The 19,079-nt window shown below is 40.8% G+C and overlaps 1 protein-coding gene across 1 annotated transcript in view; it reads right to left on the bottom strand.

The window, feature by feature from the left end:
- Window positions 1-328: 328 nt before the first annotated feature.
- Window positions 329-19,079, bottom strand: part of LOC103371113 (1-phosphatidylinositol 4,5-bisphosphate phosphodiesterase beta-1-like) — a 56,368-nt gene continuing 37,617 nt past the window's right edge. The window contains exons 11-25 of the mRNA XM_008300339.1: window positions 15,938-16,112; window positions 13,534-13,620; window positions 13,025-13,095; window positions 12,749-12,845; window positions 11,064-11,148; window positions 8,095-8,219; window positions 7,848-8,002; window positions 7,585-7,749; window positions 7,186-7,285; window positions 6,548-6,652; window positions 6,352-6,467; window positions 4,590-4,728; window positions 3,672-3,725; window positions 2,483-2,702; window positions 329-623 (exon numbers count right to left, since the gene is read on the bottom strand). Of these exons, the coding sequence (XP_008298561.1) occupies window positions 329-623; window positions 2,483-2,702; window positions 3,672-3,725; window positions 4,590-4,728; window positions 6,352-6,467; window positions 6,548-6,652; window positions 7,186-7,285; window positions 7,585-7,749; window positions 7,848-8,002; window positions 8,095-8,219; window positions 11,064-11,148; window positions 12,749-12,845; window positions 13,025-13,095; window positions 13,534-13,620; window positions 15,938-16,112 (1,989 nt within the window). The remainder of the gene's footprint in view (window positions 624-2,482; window positions 2,703-3,671; window positions 3,726-4,589; window positions 4,729-6,351; window positions 6,468-6,547; window positions 6,653-7,185; window positions 7,286-7,584; window positions 7,750-7,847; window positions 8,003-8,094; window positions 8,220-11,063; window positions 11,149-12,748; window positions 12,846-13,024; window positions 13,096-13,533; window positions 13,621-15,937; window positions 16,113-19,079) is intronic.

Consider the following 19,079-nt stretch of genomic DNA (forward strand, 5'->3'; position numbering starts at 1 on the left):
GAGAGATCGCAGCAGGTGTGCGGTGCATAAACACCTCAGTACAAAGAGTTCAGTGGTGCAAAAACTAGAGGAACCATTCTAAAGAGATATTTTACTGATGGTCTCTTTCAGGAATAGTTTAATAAAAATCATGTGAATTAGATGCTATTGTCTTCTGAGTCACCAGAACTCAACACCTTGGAGATACGTCGGACTGATTCGTTAGTCTGCACGTTCCACCACCATCATCAAAACAAAAAACATCTCCTGGAAGGATGGTGTTTAATCCTCCAGGATAGTTCCAGAGAATCAACGCCAAAAACCTGCTCGCTCAGCTTATGAAGACCGTTTATGTTGCTGTTTCCTTTAATTCGTCACCCATCTGTATAAGTGTCATGTTGCTTACTATTTCTCTATCCAGCCCAGCTTCTCTCACATTAATGTATACGTCTGTGTGCACTTTCTGACAGAGTACCTGCTTTATGTGTTCCCGTTTCTGGTATTTCTCGCTGTAGTACTGCTCCTGTCGAAGAGTGAGGAGCTGCTGCTGCTGCTGCTCCTTCAGCTCGGCCAGTCTCTGGTTACACTCCTGATCCAGCTCGCACAGGTCCTGGTCCAGCGTGGACAGCGAGTGATCGGACCGACTGCAGGAACACACACAAACAAAACGTCCACAAGTTATTGTACTTTGTGCAAAAAGCTAATAAAACCACGTTTATGTTCTGAACTTGTAAAAACGGCAAAAAACTGCATGTGACACCTGCAACAAATTATGAAAAAATCATTCATGCAAATATTCTTAAATTTGTGTTCTTAGAATCCTTGTGTTCTTCTGTTTTGCTTATATAGTGTATACACCTCATCTCTTTAATTTATAGTTACGTTTTCTTACTGTCACTTTGCTGCTGTGACGTTGCAAATTTCCCCTTGTGGGACTAATAAAGGATATTCTTTTCCATAAATCGCCTAAAATTCATAGAAATATTCAATTTAAACCTCCCTATTTTACATTTTATTACCTACTTATTGAGCGTCTCGTGTTCACATTGCATTTTTATTTATATTCTAAATATTCAATCAAGGGCTGCGAGGTGGCTCGATGGTTAGCATCGTTGCCTCATGGCTAGAAGGTCGCTGGTTCGCGTCCCAGCGAGGACACCCGGGATGTTTCTGCGTGGAGTTTGCATGTTCTCCTCGTGCAGCGTGGGTTCTCTCCAGGTTCTTCCTCCCACACAGTCCAAAAACATGCTGAGGTTAATTGGTGATTCTAAATTGTCCGTAGGTGTGAGTGTGCTTAGTTGTCTGTCTCTAAGTGTATTAAGCGGTGTACAGATAATGGATGGATGGATATTCAATCAAACTAATTACGTTGCCTGCATTTTGTTCATTTCTTTTCTCTTTGCTGTAATTCGACTCGATGTCATTGAACAAAAGTGTTGCTTCTCAACAATCTCTCGGGTGTAAAACAGGATTGATTAAAAGAATAAAACGTGGAGTGGCCACAACTCAAAGTACAACCGGACAGTGCAAATAAAAATACTAAAATTTAAGAGCATGAGTTAGACTTTCACATGAAGGCTTTCACGGTCGATGAAACAATACGCAACTTTTCCAGTTACTAGAGTAAAAAGCACTGAGGTTAGTGTTTGAAGTATGTTCAGTAAACTTTTCACGAAGTCACTGGCTTGAAATGTGCCCTCTATCTCACTCAGTTCCCCTCTGAGGTTCACACTGACTGTAATCTCTGCTGGAACTGACTCTTCAGTGTGTGATGGACACTCCTCAGGGCCACAGCAAGTCTCATCCACTCATTTATATTCTGTGCGATACTCACACTGTTTCTTTCCGGGGAGCAGAAAGCAGTACAATATCCAGTGTATATTATATGGTAGATTACTTCATGGTGCATTTTCTGTAGATGGACGACAGATGGAAATGAATCGGGATGTTTCAGGATGATGAGGCGTTCTATCTTCTTTTTTGTGGCATTTTCACCGTCACTTGATTTCTGTTTCAGATGTTAATACATTATTTTACCCACAGTGACTTCCAATTACCCCCGAGAGAAGCCGCTTGTCAAAAAACACACACACAGATTTTAGAGTGCGCAGGTGTAGGAGTGACAAAAATACGCTGAAGAGAACAAAGTTTTCTTTGCAGCCGAGGGAAAGTGAGAACCATTAGTCGGAAAGCAACACGTCTTTCTGTTTGATCCACGGAGCGAATGTTTGCGCTTTGGTCTTCTAACGGCTTTTAAAGAGGCGCTTTCTGTTTGATTCTGAATGACAGACGCCAGAACCTGATCTTTTCTTGCATCGTGTGGCTGCTGGAAATATCTTAATGCGACACTGTGTCTATATTAGTTGTGGGAACTGAGCCAGTGAGCGAACTTTTCTTGCTTCTTCTGGATCCCCTCTGAAGACAGAAGGAGGGAAGGCTTCAAAAAGACAGACAGCAAACGAAAGTAGGCCGGTTGGAGCGGCAGAGGCGGCGGGCTACCTACCTTTTCTTACCATCTCGTTTGTGGCTCTTCTGCAGGGCCGAGCGCCGCCGCTGGTGCTGGCTCTGCAGCTCGGACGCTCGAGCCGTGTGCTCCTTGATCAGCTCGCTGGTCTTGCGGTGGTGCTTCCGAACCAGCTCCTTCATCTCCTTGTACTGCTTCCTCTGCTCCCGGACGAAACCCTTCTGCTGCTTCAGCTCCTCCAACGTCTGAGCCTCCAGTTCTGAGGAGAAAGGACAGAAGGCCGCGGGAAGAAGACGACACAGTGAGCAAAAGAAAGTGTCGAGGTTTCTGATAAAACTTGCATCTGCTGTTTAAGGAAGTTCTCTTTTATCTGGCAAATCTAACGCAAGGTTCCTGCACTTATATTTCACAAATTTCAGACCATCTGAGCACAAACAACTGGATGTTTTCTATGTAAATAAAGGATTAGCATGTGTTGTATTCTGTTCCCAAATAATGGCTAAAACAAACTAATAATTACCAAACCTGGACAAATTCAATGCACAACTTTTTATTTAAACACCAACATCTGAGCAAAGATATCTGCTGCTAACTATACTTATTATTTTCTCTAAACATTTTGAATAAATACACCTCCATCCATCTTCCTTTTCCCAGCAGCTGAGTTGTTCCCAGGCCAGATGACATATGTGATCCCTTTAGAGGGTTCTACGTTTATCCAGAGTCTCCTCCCAGTTAGATTTTTCCAAATCAAGGCACCCAGGAGTCTTTCTAATTCGATGCCTGCTGCACCACCTCCGCTGGCTTCTTTCAATGTAAAGAACTTCTACTTCCAACCCTGAATCTCAGGCTGAGCACAGACAGCTTGCAGAGAGAATTTGTTTCTGCTGCTTGTATCTATGATCTCACTGTTTAATCCAGAGCGCAGATCGACTGATAAATCAAGAGCTTCTGCTTCCTCTTCACCAGGATGGTCTGCCACAACAAGTTGCACCTGTTATATTGCTGTTGCCCCTGAGTTGTCTTTGTCTATTTTAAGGGTATGAACTGAAAATGAGGCGAAAAAAACCTGGAAATGACTAAAGTCCATATTTTTCCAAAATGAATACGTACAAAAAAATTTAACCCCCCCAAAACAAACTCTCTCTCTCTCTAAATATATGTTATCCTTATTATAAAGAAGATGCAGAATAAAATAAATAAAAATGCAGTCTGAATATAATCGTACCGGTGAGGACGCTCTGAATGATGTCTTCAGTCTTCACCGATGGTTTCAATGAGCCTGTTGCACAAAAACAAGTTCACAAGTTCTCAGTTAGTTCTGAAACGAGACTAAAATGTTTTTTGCAATATTAAAAAAATTAATAAAAATAAGATAATTCATTTAATACAATTCTAATGCAATTCTAATGTTTAAATCAAGTCACTGTTATGTAAGGGGATATAATGCAGGTGAGCAGGCAAAAAAAAAAAGACATCCCAATTAAACTTCCCCAATTTATCACTTACATCAAGAATGTTATTTTTTGTTATTCCAAGTATTCTGAAAGCTTATGTTTAGGTATACGAGTGGTGTAGAAGCTCATTAAATATGCAACATGTGCAAAAAGTCCTTCAGACAAAGTCAAAATAAACATTTTTATTCATCTGAACATGTTCTGGAAGCAAAATTGCACAAAATCTCAAATTCATCAGTGCATTGAAAAGCTTATTTTAAAAAATGTTTATATGTATTTTATAACTGTTTAACTATTTTTTAAATTAATATATTACGATGGGTAGAATGACATGCAGTGTGAGAGAATGTATAAAGTCTATAATGTTTAAATATATGCAAATAGAACGACTTGCATATCGAAAATATCAACAAAATAGAAAGTATATAAACTTGTTGAACAGTCACAGAAATACAGCGCAGCAGGTTTAGTTCTTATTCCTTAAACACAATGACAACAGCTATTTACAAGAACCTGAGGTGAAGATATTATAGTTTTAAATATTATACAATATGACAAGTCTAACAGTGTCAGTGTTTTATCAAATGACGTCAAGTTTTGAAGGTAATTAGAAACAGTTTTCAGTGCATCTACAGTGCAGCTCATGTGAATGTGTGCTTTGAGCTGCAGGCTGTGAAGCGTTCCAGTACCTGCAGACTGAGGCTGGTGTCCGACCAGGGAAGGAGGTTTCGGGGCAATAATGGGTGTGTGGCTCAGTCCGTTCTCTGAAGGCAGCGCTACCCTCTGGTCCACCTTAGATTCTGAGGGGGCATCACTTCCTGCCTCCACCTGTTGGTTCAACATTTACATCAGTCTGGGCATCTTTCACATCAGACACTTCCTGCTCAAAAGTTTCCAAAAAGTTTTCCCCTTGCGGAGGTTTCGTCCGTCTCCTCGCTCACTAGTTGTACCTGAGTGCTGCAGGTCAGTCTGTAGACGTAGCTCTGGTAACCCAGTCTCAGCATGACTTCCTGTGCAGATTCTTAATTTCCCGTTGGCTCGCCTGAATCTCGGACTACACGCTCTTATCTCTGAAAGGTTAATACGATTTTCAATAATCTCTGTTCTATTCATGCCGGCCTGATCTTTTCCTTTTTTTTCCCTCTCTCCCTGCTCCCTCCACATTTATCTCCCATCGCCGCCTCTTTTGGTTGTTGTTGCCATGGTCGCAGGATGAAGCAGCCTCGGTCTCGTGGGTAATCATATCAGCTGGCGAAACAGATGAAAGAAGCCCCTGAGGAGCAATCCTTTTCCTTCCAGTCCCCTTCACTAACAACCCCAGATAACCCTAAACTTATCCTCCCTTCAATCTTAGAAATCATCACATCTCTCCTCAGCTGCACCTTCATTAATCCTCGGCTGCTTGTCAGGTTCATTTAAACCGACCGAAACTGTTCGTCAAGATCGCCGGCCTTCTTACAAGCGAACAGTTTCGGTAAAATCCTTTCCTCCTGCTTTTGTTGTCGCGCTGATGGCCCATTAGTGTGACACGCTAATAATGAAATCCTTCCTCAGATGGAACAAAAAAAGGTCACATCCTCTAAAGCAGCCGCGACTTGTTAAAATTCTCAGAGCTGTTTGGCATTTCGGTTCAAACTGAGGCCTGTCTTAAAGCTAAAGGTCGCTGCCAGCTCCGGTTAAAAAACACACAATTATTTCCTACAGTGAATCGGCGAGTAACAGGAGCTTTTAGTAGAAGAAATAGGTCAGAGGTTGTTAGAGGGATGCAAAAACTTTTCAGATGTTTTTAACTGTTACTCTTCAATTTATTGTCATTTTACAGATTTTCCCCGATTTTGCTAAATTACATATAATAACTATATTAAACTTCATATTAACCCTAAAAAATAGGCCAAAACTGTAAATAATGTCCACATAAAAAATAAAATATGGATTTTTACAAATAGTAATTTGTCTATTTACAATGTTTGACTGTAGAATTTCACTTTTTTTTTTTTTTTACTGTATTATATTTATTGAATTTCCCTTCTGGGATAAATAAAGTATTTTTCATTTCATTTCATTTATTATTTTAGATATTTGCTGTTAATTTAAAGAAAAACTGTGCATAGTAAAGATTGAAAAAATACTAAACATTTTGAAACTATTATTTTGCCTGTTTTTTTTTTAATTTGTTTTTTTAAATCACTGGGAAAAAAAAGGATTAAATTCCACGTTAACCCTTGAAAAACAAACAACAAAAATGCGTCAAAACTGTGTAATAATGTCAGAAATATCTAAAAAAATTCACAAAGAGTGCACTGCTCTCTGCAGCTTCTCATTCTTCTGACTGTATGTTTTGATTCTGAAGCAGATTGTCGCTCACAATGAACAAATCAATAAACTGATCAGCGGCAGAGGTCACAAAGTGTTAAATACTTAAGTAAGAGAGACAAACAAACACTCTCTCACCTCTTTGTCACCCTCCTCCTCTCCTCCCTCCTCCAGAGTGAGAGCAGCCAGCTGATTGGCTCGCACCTCCATCAGGTTGACGTAGCGGATGGGATTGGACAAGGCTTCGATGACATCTGAGGGACACGAACGGTTTCTGTAACACTCATCGTGAAATATGTTTTTTTGTTGCTATCAACACGTTCACCTGACTCACCCGCAAACGTGTCCGGGACATAATCCTTCACTTCAACGTACACAAACAGAGCCGGTAGCGTCAGGGACTGGTTCTTCTCATTCCTCAGGTGGATGTAGTGGTAACCTGCAGGGTTCCAGGCCCAGTTAGGCTCAAATTCACAGAAAATATTCTAATAGTTGAACACGATTCAGATAAACTTTACAGGGATTTCAATGGTTTTGGCCTGTCTAAACCTTTGTTGTATTAATTAATGTTTTCAGATCTTCTAATGCTGCATTACAGCCGTAAAAGCCAACACATATTTGGTTTTACGGGTCTGCATCACATCTATGTGCCTTTATTGACAGAAAACTGCTTTTTCTTGACATTTCTCGAAATTAAACAAGCAGAAATATCTAATATGCTTTGTTATGCTCAAGTAAATGAAGCCACAGTTTATCAAAAATAGCTAAAAATGCTTTTATTCTCAATTATTATCATTTTTGTGGTTGTGATTTACCTTGTGTGTGGCCTAAAACCTCTTTGGAGGGCCACAAAATATTCCTCTATGCAGGTAAAACCTTGCTTTATGTATTTCAGGTATTTTTTTCTTACAAGAGTTCGTCACTTGTGAGCTAACGTTTGAAATGACGGCAAACAATGCAAGTCTCTGGTACCTGGACGGATGGCTGAAACAGGAATGATGCGGTGGCCGATAAACTTCCCTCCTTCTTCAAACACCGCTATCCTCAGCGAAGCAAGCGTAGGCAGGACAACCTGGAGATAACCATGGAAACAGGTGAGAAATGCACTTATCATGACGTGTCTTTCACTTTTCTGTACATAATTAGAAACAGGCTGTCAAGGCTAATGATGAGGCGGTTTAGTGTATATGCTTATAGATTAACAAACATAAAACTGCATGTGCATTGCCAGGAAAATGTGGGTTTACTTAACTAAACTAAACTGAAACCTTGAATTCCTTATTGAGACTGGCGCAATTTTGTTTTGAGGCGTCATGACTTATGGACATTAGAACTACATGTCTCTACTGAAAGTTAATAAAAATTGGTTACTTTCTTGAAAACAATGGCCTCCTCCTCCCAGACAGGGTTGATGGCGTTGCCCTGAGACGTCTTGGTCTTGAACGCTTTCCTCTTGGTGTCCACCGGCAACCCGAACATGTCGATCTCCACGTACGTGCCGACTTTCTTATCTGACAGGAACTGGCCTGAGATGATCTGGAAGGAAGGAGCGTGAAAGACACAGAAAAACATGATCAAATACACATTAAGTGAGCCGCACGGACACGTAAAGTCCGACACAAACAGACACACACCTTCACAGACAGTGTGTTGGCTACGATCCCGTCGACCGTGCTCTCGGTGAAAGGATCAAAGTGTTTGTCCGGTCGTCTCATGAACTCCGGTTTCAGCCTGAAGCCACACTTCCCGTTGTACTCGTACATGCCCAGGTTCAGCTGCATGGACAGGTCTGTGGAGGGACGACGGAGTGATGAAAATGTCTTCATGTGGCGCAAAAATCAAACATACAAATGAACAAAACCTTCTGCAGCCCTTCCTCACCGATAGTCTGGAAGTTGAGAGCCACCAGCTGACAGCCTGCGTTCCAGAAGAGCTGAGGGTTGTAGTTGGACGAATCCACTCGAGTGCCTTTAGGGTAAATCCTGCTCAGCTGCAGCTTGTTGTACCTGAACAGAGCTGGTTAAGGGCAAAGCTGCACGATGTGGGACAGTCCCATATGGTGAAAACACATTTTTATTGCATTTTGTGGCTGTAAAAAAAACTTAAAGGTTTAAAGTAAAAGCTGTAAAGATATGAAAACATTTAAGTTAAGTCCCGTGGAACTAGACATCCTCCCAGTTCTACAAGTCAGTCGGATTCTGACCCAGGTGCTTCCTCACACCCGACTAACCAATAATCTTCCAGCTCAAACGCTGTATAATCCTGCCCCCTCACTGGTTCCAGGTGAACCATTCAGAATAGACAGCTGCCTCACAGTCCACCAGATTGATATATTTTCCAGAGCTGCTTCTGTCAAAACCAAAACATCTGAGCCATGTGCAAATCTCAACAAATGTTTTGCTGTTGGCTGCAAGAGTGAACACAAGAGTCTTCGTGCACTCCCAGCATCTGAAGAACTGAAGATCCAGTGGATTGCTTTAGTTTTTGATGGCAATTGCACCACAAACACTAGAAAAATTCCCATTTTTAGTACATTGTGCAGCTAATGTGGCTATTGCTAAAACTAGCTTAAACCATATTAGCTTTGATCATGTGTCCATAGGTCAGAGCAGTTTGAAAACCATAAATAAGTAATGTGTGGGTTATTGTGTTTACCAAAACTTAGACGGTGTTTACGTCTTTCAGCTTCTCTCCTGCTCTCTGTGCTCACATATCCTGCGTTTTATTACAGCCGAATCCCCAATAAAGCTGTTCTCATTTACATATTTTTCTGCTTTGGCTGTCCGACAACGAAACGAGTCTGAAATACTGAGTGAACACACAGCCCATGAAGGCAACACGTTAACCAGCAGTCACTTTAGAAACATTTCCAAAATGCTGCTCTCTGCACAGCGAAACTACAGCAATGTCTGACAAATTCACCGAACACACGAGTTAACAACAACGGCCGTGCTGTGACGATATTTCCATATCAAATGATCGTTCAGAGAGAAAGCTGGAAACAACTGGAAGTCCCATTGTCTCCATGTCAGCAGTTGTGCAGTGAACAGAGAGTTTTCTTCCTGAAGGCAGCGGACCAACAGCGGCACACTAGTTTTCAGATTGAACAAGCCAGTTTAGAACAAGGCTAAAATCTGTGTAAATGAACCATCCTTGCAGTGTTTTGAGCCGAAAAACTAAAAGGCACACGCAAGACGTTCATCAACTTGCTGAAAATGTACACAATATGGGACTTTTAACATTGTCTTTCTCATGCATTGTTTTATTGTTTGGCTTTGTCATTATTTTATTAGTATGCTTATTCGCAGTAACAACTGTAATGGTTTAAAAGGTCAATTTAAGGTGTTTACAGTCCAGTAACCTTGTGTATTCTCAGCTGACTAACTGGTATATTCCTCTACACTGAAAATGTTTACTTGTTGTGATTTATGAACCCCCGATAACACTTGCTGCTATCTGACTGATAACACTACTTCGTATTCATCTTGTTACACTCAATACATACGACTGGCAACACCTTTTAATCTATTGTTGTGCACTCAAAGTCAAATTCCTTGAATGTAAAAACCTACTTGGCAATAAATCCTTTCTGATTAAAGCTCACTCAGGCACTGGGGGCAGCTTGGGGGTCCTTTGGGTATGATGTAGGGGGGCGTATGTGTCATTCAGTGGACCCTGACAGCTTCTACGGAGGTGGTCGGGCTGAAACCATGACTCACGTGGGGGTGACACAGAAACTGATATCTCGTTAATTTTTTTTTTTCTTCTGCATGGAAAATTGCTGGAGGTCAAATAGTCATGTTTTTTAGGTCACTGACTTCTATCTATCTGCTTGATATGCAGAAGTACACCACGGGGATTGATGTGTAACAAGCTTTTCCATGTAACCCTCAATGGATGTTGAACAGTTGCTCCAACTTCAATTACGATATAATTCCAGTTGCATGAGTACATATCTGATATGTGCGTGTTTCTGTATTTTCAGATGAGAAAATGTGTAAAAGTAGCGACACGTATTAGTATAAAACCAGTATGCAAGTGTAATAGACTATTGCTAATACAAATATGACATTCACACTGTGCATATGATGTGAAAAAATGCTTCACCTAGAAATTTGCTTCAAGATTAAAGATTTGTCACATGCTCAAACAGTAAGCAAAACAAGACAAGTCATAAATATTCCTAAGGAAAAATTGTCTTAAATGATGAGTAGCAACGCTGTGCAAGATTTGCAGTCATCTGTTTGTGTGTATGTTATATTTACACATGTTTATGCTTCCATACGTACATCTAATGATAGGGGAGTGGTGAATACAATGCTGTGTTAAGTTGATATTGGTGTCAGTATGTTTGGAGTGAAAGCAGACACTTTCTGTTTCATTTAAGTTCCTGAGTGAATGTCTGCCGCTTTAGTCACTGATTAGACTCCAACAGCCAGCAGCCACATTATGCTAATGTGGTTCTGTTTCTCTACTCTGAGATGTAAAGAAAATAAATTATTTAAAACGTATGCAGGCCTGGAAGAGTGCAACAACCATAAAACACAACTTGGGTTTTTAAAACTTGCGTTGGTGCTTGAAAATAGGATTTACTGACTTTAAATCACACGCAGTATTCTGTATATTATTATTATTATATTACTTCAGGTGAACAAGATGAGCCACTGAGGTGATTAAAAACAGATCAAGAAAAGCAAAATCAGCCTCAATCTACTGTAAGTTATTATCTTAATGGGTAAAATGAGACTCCAGGAGTAGAAACTGGACATGCATAAACCTAAATGAGATTCAGGCCCTCAGAGATGGGTTTAGCATTTTAAAGCACTGCTCCAGTGAAATCACAAGGATACTCCACAAACTCTACGGGAGATTTGGTCAGCTGCTCCAAAGCTTTGGTCTCTACGAAGGACGACATCTGGTAGCTGCGATTGATCTCTGTGGAAAGAGAAAACGATTAACTGATCAGAGCAGGCTCATGGTTATTAGACAGGGATCTTCTTCTTCTTGATGTATAGGTAAACACTTTTTCACCTGTTTGTCACAGTTACTCACTATTTAAAGTCACATTCTGTCTTTAGGTATCAATGAATACAGCAATTTTTAAATACATGTCATTTATTTTGTATAATTAATATTTTAACCTTAACATTCACCCTTTTTATGGAATTGTGTTAACTGGCAAATAAAAAACCTTCAAATGGAAGAACTTTAAGGCCATGATGTATGCATGAGACATCATTTAAAGGCCATCTACTGTTTTTAAAGATGTTTAGCAGCAGCTAAAACTCGCACAAAAACCTGCTGATGGGCATCAGGTTGCCGGCGACACATAATTCAAAGCGGCTTAGCATTACACATGTTGTTGTTGGATCTATTTTTCCTGTTATCTTTTCATCTTGGACCGTTATTCTTCTTGACATCGAGACGAGTTGCTCTAAAATTTGGTTGTACAGCTGTGCAATGACAATAAAGGCACTGTTCTGGTTTATACAGATATAAATCTTTAAACTTCCGTCAACATGGACGTGCTTTTTTTGATTTGGCTAAATTTTCCCATAATTAAACTGCTCAGTTCATTTTACGGAAAGTCCCTGGTCATGGATTTTATACAGATGTGGTTGAAGACAAAGGAACTCTTCTTACATCTATTTCAAGAAACAAGTGCGTAGGAGAGGGACGAGCCGGTCCAGAAGTCTCCAACAGACTCCTGCACACTTTCTAACATGCAAAACTACACTCAGGACATTTTATCAAGTTATTCAGTGAGCAGGAGTCAGTCGGAAACTTTTGGGAAAACAGATGTGGTTGGTGATTTGCATAGTTTCGGCATAAAACATGTTGATAATTATTTATATGAGTTATTATGGACAAGGACAAAAAAACGTTTTCAGAAACTAGAACACATCTTTTTAATGAAGTCACATTTCTACTTATGTTTACACTTTGAGGACATATTTTTCTTCTCATGTTTATATTTTATGTTTATATTTTCTACTTATGTTTATATATGTATGTATATATGTTGTACTGTTTATATTTCTGACTTTAAATGGGAACTACTGTAACATAAGCAGCTTCCCCGCTGGGATCAATAAAGTATTTCTGACTCATATATGCATTTAGGCTTTGCAATTTTACTGCTACAAGCTTTTCCGTTTGAGTGCACCACACTGGGCTGTAACGAACTAATTTAATTGTCGATTAATGTGTCGATTTTTTTTTCTTCTATTAATCGATTAGTTGTTGTAAATGGTTAAAATGTCGATCAGTGTTTCAACAAATGTCGTGTTTTGTTCGCAAAGAAAAGACACTAATTACACTGTCATGGAAAAGAAAAAAAACCTCACAAAAGACATAAATTTAAGCAGCTGAATTTAGAGAAATTTGCTGCTTTTCTTTAATAACTACTCTTAAAAATTGGCAAAATAATACCGTCATCACAGTTCTAAGTGCCAAATAACTGCAATTTAATTCCATAAAAAGGAGTGGCTGTTTAAGTGGAAGTTAGCAATTTAAAGCTTTTAGATGTTCTTACTTTTGGAAGCCTCGAAGCTGTTAAACTTGACAGGTTGGATGTAGATGACCAGGTTGGACATTTCCTCTGTGGCGAACGCTTCACTGCCCGCTGTGCCCTACACATGGAAACACACAAACAATAAGCATCTTAACATCAGTGATTTGACAAAATGTCAGGATTCCTGAGCTCCACAGGCCTGAAATAACCTCAAAAGTCTTGTTTCGGAGACTTAAAAGTAGAAGTTGTCATCAGATATTACTGACAAATGTTACAGAGATGTCTACAGATACACACCTCATCCATTGAGCCCTTTTTACAGTCATCATCGTCGTCATCTTCATCCTCACTCTCAGCCTCCACCTCACCTGGAACACAGATAAACACAACAGATAAAGCTAAGCGAACCAAAGTTTAACGCGCGTAGATTTAATTGGCATTTCCGCAAACTCAATGCGAATGTCAGGGCGGCCGGTTTGGAGGCCGATAGCCTTTAAACAGTCCTTATCTGGGATCGTTTAAAGCAGCGGCACAAACAAACCTTGAACCGACAGCCGGGTCCCTTGCTCATGGAGCTGCTGGTCAGAGGAAATTAATTTTAATATTGTTTTGGCGGAGCTGACCCAGCCTCTGCACCCACATAATGAGCGATCCGCTAAAGATTTCCCACCGAGCGCGAGGTCACACTGACAGAGGAAATTAATTTTAACAGTGTAATGGTCGAACTGACCTATAGCTTCTGCGGCGGCCTAATGAGGGCTCTGCTAAAGATTCCAGGCTGCGGTCATGTAGCATGCGTGACTCACCGATGGACTTTCTGCCCTGCGGTCTCAGGCTGAGCTCGGCTCCCTCGGCGGGCTGAGAGGAATCCGCCATCTCCTCTTTGGTCGAACCTGCGAGGAGGAAAAAACTGTTCAATATGCTGCTTTTGTCTGCCACGTTCACCGGTTGATTCACTCGTTAAAATCTCCCTCCGGTTTAGTCGATAGGCTCTCACCTGATTAAAATCTCATTGGCTGGACAACCACTGGGGTTATTCAATGATTAGAAAACTTCCACAGCCTTCCAGGATTAATCCATCACTTTCGGCAGCCAGAAGAACCCTTGAACACCGTGTTGTTGTGTTTTTTTTTTTCAATTTTTAACTTACACACCATCTAAGAATGTTTTCTTCGAGTTGTTGTGTTAAAGAAGTTGTCACTGTGGCTGCATTTTGTTAAAAGTTGAGTTTAAACTATCACAGCTCGACAACCAATCTGAAAGCATCTGAAAACAGCAGCAGCTAACTCATGCATTACATTCCTCAATAGTTCTTGTGCTGGATCACCAGTTAATAAAGTTCTGTTTTCAGAAATTATATGAACATGTGTTTGCTCTGAGTCTGTTCTTATCATTTCAATATAATATAACCAGCTTCACACGACATAATGTGCTGCAAATACTAGCTTGTTGTGTTGTCTTAGTAGGTAGACTGCATTGTAGTCAATTTAGTCTTTCCAATAATGTGCAGATTTATTTCCCGTGCGACCAATCGATTGGTCAGTAAGTCAATCAAGACTTTCTGTTTGGTCCCAAACATCAGAAAGTCTGAAAGGAAAACAAAAGTCCACTATTACCGTGTCTATGTGGAACAAAGCTTCAAATTTCTGTCAGAAAATGGCACAAACTCCTAACTCAGTCTGCCACTTGCATATAAACACTCCTGACATCTCATTCGACGGCTGTGGATCAGCTGGTGGAGGAGGTTTGCCCACTAATTATAATTCTGGCAGTTCGATCACCAGCCTCTCTGCAAGCGTCCTCGGGGAAGGCTCTGAACCAGAAGTTACTCCCGATGTGGATGGAAGACAGTTGCTCTCTTGCATGGCAACTTCATTGGTGAGTGAATGAAGAGGGAATATTGCAAAGTGCTTTCAGAATCAGAATCAGAACGCTTTAATGTCTTTGTACCAAACAGCATAACGCGATCTGCAACACCTAAAGAAAACCCACGATACATAAATACACTCTCTTGTCACACACCTGCAGCCACATTAAATAAATAGTTAGTTTAAAAACATAATAAGAGAACTCAGTAGGAAATGAATGAAATATTGCACATAATGTCCACAGAACAACTACTATGATAGATATCATAGGTAGTGGTCAGACCTGAGAGACTGACTGGCTTTGAGTGCCACTAAAGTAGAAAAGCACACATTTTTCACTTTAATTCTAGTTTTGGAACTCACATGAATCTACTTCAATCTTCTTGTAATCATTTTAGTAAGAAACAACCAGGTTTAAATGTCTTAATATCCAACTAACACAAGCTTTTATGTTTTTTTGTAGCAGGGCTGCGATGAAAAGTCAACTGTGACTGTTTTAGTTCATAGAGAGAGTGCTATTTTCACCGATGGGATTTTACTTTCTTTTGCATCAGAACTGAACTCTTAGTTTTCGTTTCCACATCACTGTTTGCTGCCTTCCCTTCCCCAGATCGCCTATTGTCTCATTATGTGGTAACGTAGGTTAAAAATGTCAACTTCCATGTGCACATCAGCCAGAAGGGAACCTTAACTTTGCCTGTGCTGCACGTTTTCTTACACCAGGGGGCAGTGTGTGTCCTAGCACAACACTGAGGCTGGGAGCTCAGAAATCCAAGTAAAGGTGATGGATTGCAAAGTCTATTGTAAGAGAACGATACACCGAACAAACAAAACACAAATAAAGGCAAGAAAATACTGAAGCATGCGTGCACGGTCACGCTAAAGCACACACGCAGAGCGCAGCCAAGTCTGCTGCAGCTACGAATGAATGAATGGATGAAAGTCAAAGTCGGGGAACAGCTGTGAAAATATAAAATCCCATAAATTCAGATAAGACAGTTACATGCAGCTGCATGCACACGCTGAAGGGTAGAGCTGGCCAGCGTTTAAGGTGCCCCAGTGACAAGCAGCCAGACGGAGAGAGTATGCAACAGCCAATAATACCCCGAGCTGATGGAGAGGGCCATGAAAATGATGAATGATAAACAATAGCAGTGATTCGCACCAGTGATTCAGTTTCTGGGCGGCGCGGAGGTCTCGGCCCACACTGCAGACCGACCCAGACGGTTAGGCTGCATTTTTACGTCCGACACATCATAACTCAGTGGCCCCCGGTGCGATTTGACGGCTTTGTTAGCCGAAACGTGGGCGGCATGTTGGGAGAGGAGGGGGGGAGTCGTACCTGCGCTCGGGGAGGACGGCTCGCACACGCTGGAGGAGTCGCTGTAGGTGTTGGAAACCTGCTCACTGAGCTTTTTCTTGGTGCTTCCGTCCGTCTTGTGGTGCTTCTTTTTGTTCTTCACCAGGATCTTCCCCATCAGCTCCATCGGGCTGGGCAGCGGCACGCCGGACTCCAGCTGGAAGCAGAAAAAAGTCATTAAATTGTGGAAAGGAAATGTAAATACAGAAAAGAGTGAACTATAAAGGGTTTCCTGCATGTTAATGTTGAATCTGCTGGGTGACGACTGATTTTTCTGGCAATAATTCTAAATGTGAAGAGTTCATTTGCAAGGTGGCTCGGTGGTTAGCACTGTTGCCTCGCAGCGAGAAGGTCGCCGGTTCGTGTCCAGATGAGGACACCCGGGATCTTTCTGAGTGGAGTCTCCATGTTCTCCCCGTGCAGCGTGGGTTCTCTCCGGGTTCTCCGGCTTCCTCCCACACAGTCCAAAAACATGTTGAGGTTAACTGGTGATTCTAAATTGTCCGTAGGTGTGAATGTGAGTGTGCTTGGTTGTCTGTCTCTAGGTGTAGCCCTGTGATAGACTGGTGACCTGTCCAGGTGAACCTGCCTTCACCCTGAGTCAGCTGGGATAGACTCCAGCCCCCCATGACCCTAGTGAGGATTAAGCGGTGTATAGATAATGGATGGATTTGCAAAAACAGATAACTCCATTTTGTAGATTTTCAGAAAACGTATTTTTTTGTTGTTTGTTTGAGATAATATCAATCAAACTGAAGCTGAGTGGATTTGACTCAGTAGAAATGACAAAAATAGAGATAACTTCAGTTTGATTGATATTGTCTCAGGTAGACGATGGAGAAGTGGGTTTTCTGAAGGTTTGTGAAGATGGAGTTGTCTGTTTTTGCAAATGAACTCTTCGTATAGACTCAAAAAAGACAAGAGATGCCAAAAAAAAAACGTAGCTGTCATGTTCTAAAATGTGTATATATGACTGGAGAGTGGCACATTACAGCCAGAGTTTACACCACGTTTGACAAATGAGCTCATTACAGTTGAGGAAGATGTTTACTGGAGTGTGCCTCTTAAAATGTTAATTCATGGCCGTTACTCTGCTCGAAATTCTGCTGAGCAAAAGCTAGTTAGTGACCATGAACATCCGCACACACTCTGTTGATATAATAGCTCAGAAGTTTACACTTTCAACACCTAATTCGGCTTCCTGGGGGGAAACCGAGTGTTAAACACAAACACACAGCGTCTCGAGGGAGCCGGCCAGAAGTATGCGGATCTCTGATTTATTTATGGGGTACACTGCTTTTGGATCACAGTGTTTAGGGATATTAATAATTTATTATGGAGGAAGTCGGCGGCGATGTTGAACACACACACACACACGCGCGGTGTTTACAGCTTATCAGCTATAAACAACCTCCTTTTAAACATTTTTTAACTTTCACTTGAATTCTACTTGAATTCTCTCAGGAGCAGGAAAACAGTGATTCATGCGGCAACTCGAGCCAAGATTTTCCAAGATCTCCTCCTCAGCTGCAGCGCACGTCCAGCTGCACCTTGCTGCTGGGAGCTGATAATAAAGATCCTGTTTGCGCTGATTTCACTCAAACAGATCCACTTGAATGCAACGCGGCGGTAATCTTGACTGCACTTGAATGCGCCAAAGAAAAGCGTCTGAATGGAACTGCACTTTACCTGGATGGATTCAATTGAGAAATGTGAATGAGGAGGTGAAAAACGGAATAAAAAGCAACCAGTCGAGGCAGAAACACTCTAAAAACAGTAAACAAACTGTTGCATTAGATTCTAGTAAAGTCTATGTAGCTGCTCTCAGCCCTGATGTCTCTGCCTCTGCTTTAACAGAGTCTTCAGGTGTTTGCCGCGGGGATGATCAGATTTTGGCCGACTGCTGATGCATGCACATACGTTTTCCACCCGGTTGCAGAGAACATCAGGTCTCTCTTGCAGTAGAATTAACATATTATTATGCCTACTCGCAGTATGATTGCCAACCTGCAGCTGCACACGTAAAGTATGATGCTTTATAAATGTAGAGATTCAAGGACAAATAAGAAAACTACTTGAAATTACATCTAAAACTAGCCGTGTTCATTTTTACTGATATATTTTATTTCAAAGCCTCCAACGGCGAATATCGATTTCATGCTGCTGTCACTAATTTACTGAATACGTTTCATTTGTGCTGCTTCTCTACATTTCAGATGAAAACGTTGTGATGTTTCATAAACTACGTGTATTGTACAGCTTTAATCATTACGTTTATTGTTTGTTTACATTTTACAACAAACTTCGAGCAGCCCTTCAGTGAAAATCTTTTTTTTTTTTTTACCTTCTTTATATGTCTTTATGGCATTTTCTTTTGTAAGTTAAAAGACGCATCACAAGCCAAATAACCATGGCTGAGCATTTCTACCTTTAGGTTTTCTACCTTTACCTTTTTACAACTGCAGTGTAGCATTGAAAGTCTCAAAAACACAGATTCAGACTTGACAGGCAGGTAGTGTTTATTTTAGTGGAAAAACTTTGATACACAGAAATGAGTTTTTACCGGAAACAGACTTTAATATCGTATTAAATCCTCCTGTGATGCATAATTCTACACTAAACTACCCGTAGAGATAAATTAGCTCCAACTACAGCAATAAAATCCTACATATGAATACATTAGCTGTTGTGATTTAGGGGTCATTTTCTGCAAAATGACTGATTTTAGTTTGGATTTTTAAAGTACTTTTCATCAATACTACTTCTGTACTTTAGTGAATTTTAAGTGCAGGACTTTTAATTGTAAACAAGCATTTTTACATGTAGGTTTGACCAGTGTTATTGTTTTTGGTCGCTTCCTTTATCAGACTTCGCAAGAAATTAAACCTATTTGCCAAAAGAAAGAACCTTTCCCTGCCTTATTTGTGCATGCTGAAAGAATACAAGTAGAAGAGGAGGAGAGGTGCAGCACGGCCAGCAGAAACAGTGACTGTGATGATTGAAGGTTTAATTTGTGGAATATTGTTATCAGTCTGGAAGCTACTTCAGCTTACATCTGCTCTTGTGCCACAATATTCCAAATACCTCTGACTTTGCCAATTCTGGTGCATCTGCAGCTTAAAGC

Source organism: Stegastes partitus, unplaced genomic scaffold (assembly GCF_000690725.1).
Source record: "Stegastes partitus isolate 25-593 unplaced genomic scaffold, Stegastes_partitus-1.0.2 Scaffold1527, whole genome shotgun sequence".
Classification (NCBI taxonomy): Eukaryota; Metazoa; Chordata; class Actinopteri; family Pomacentridae; genus Stegastes; species Stegastes partitus.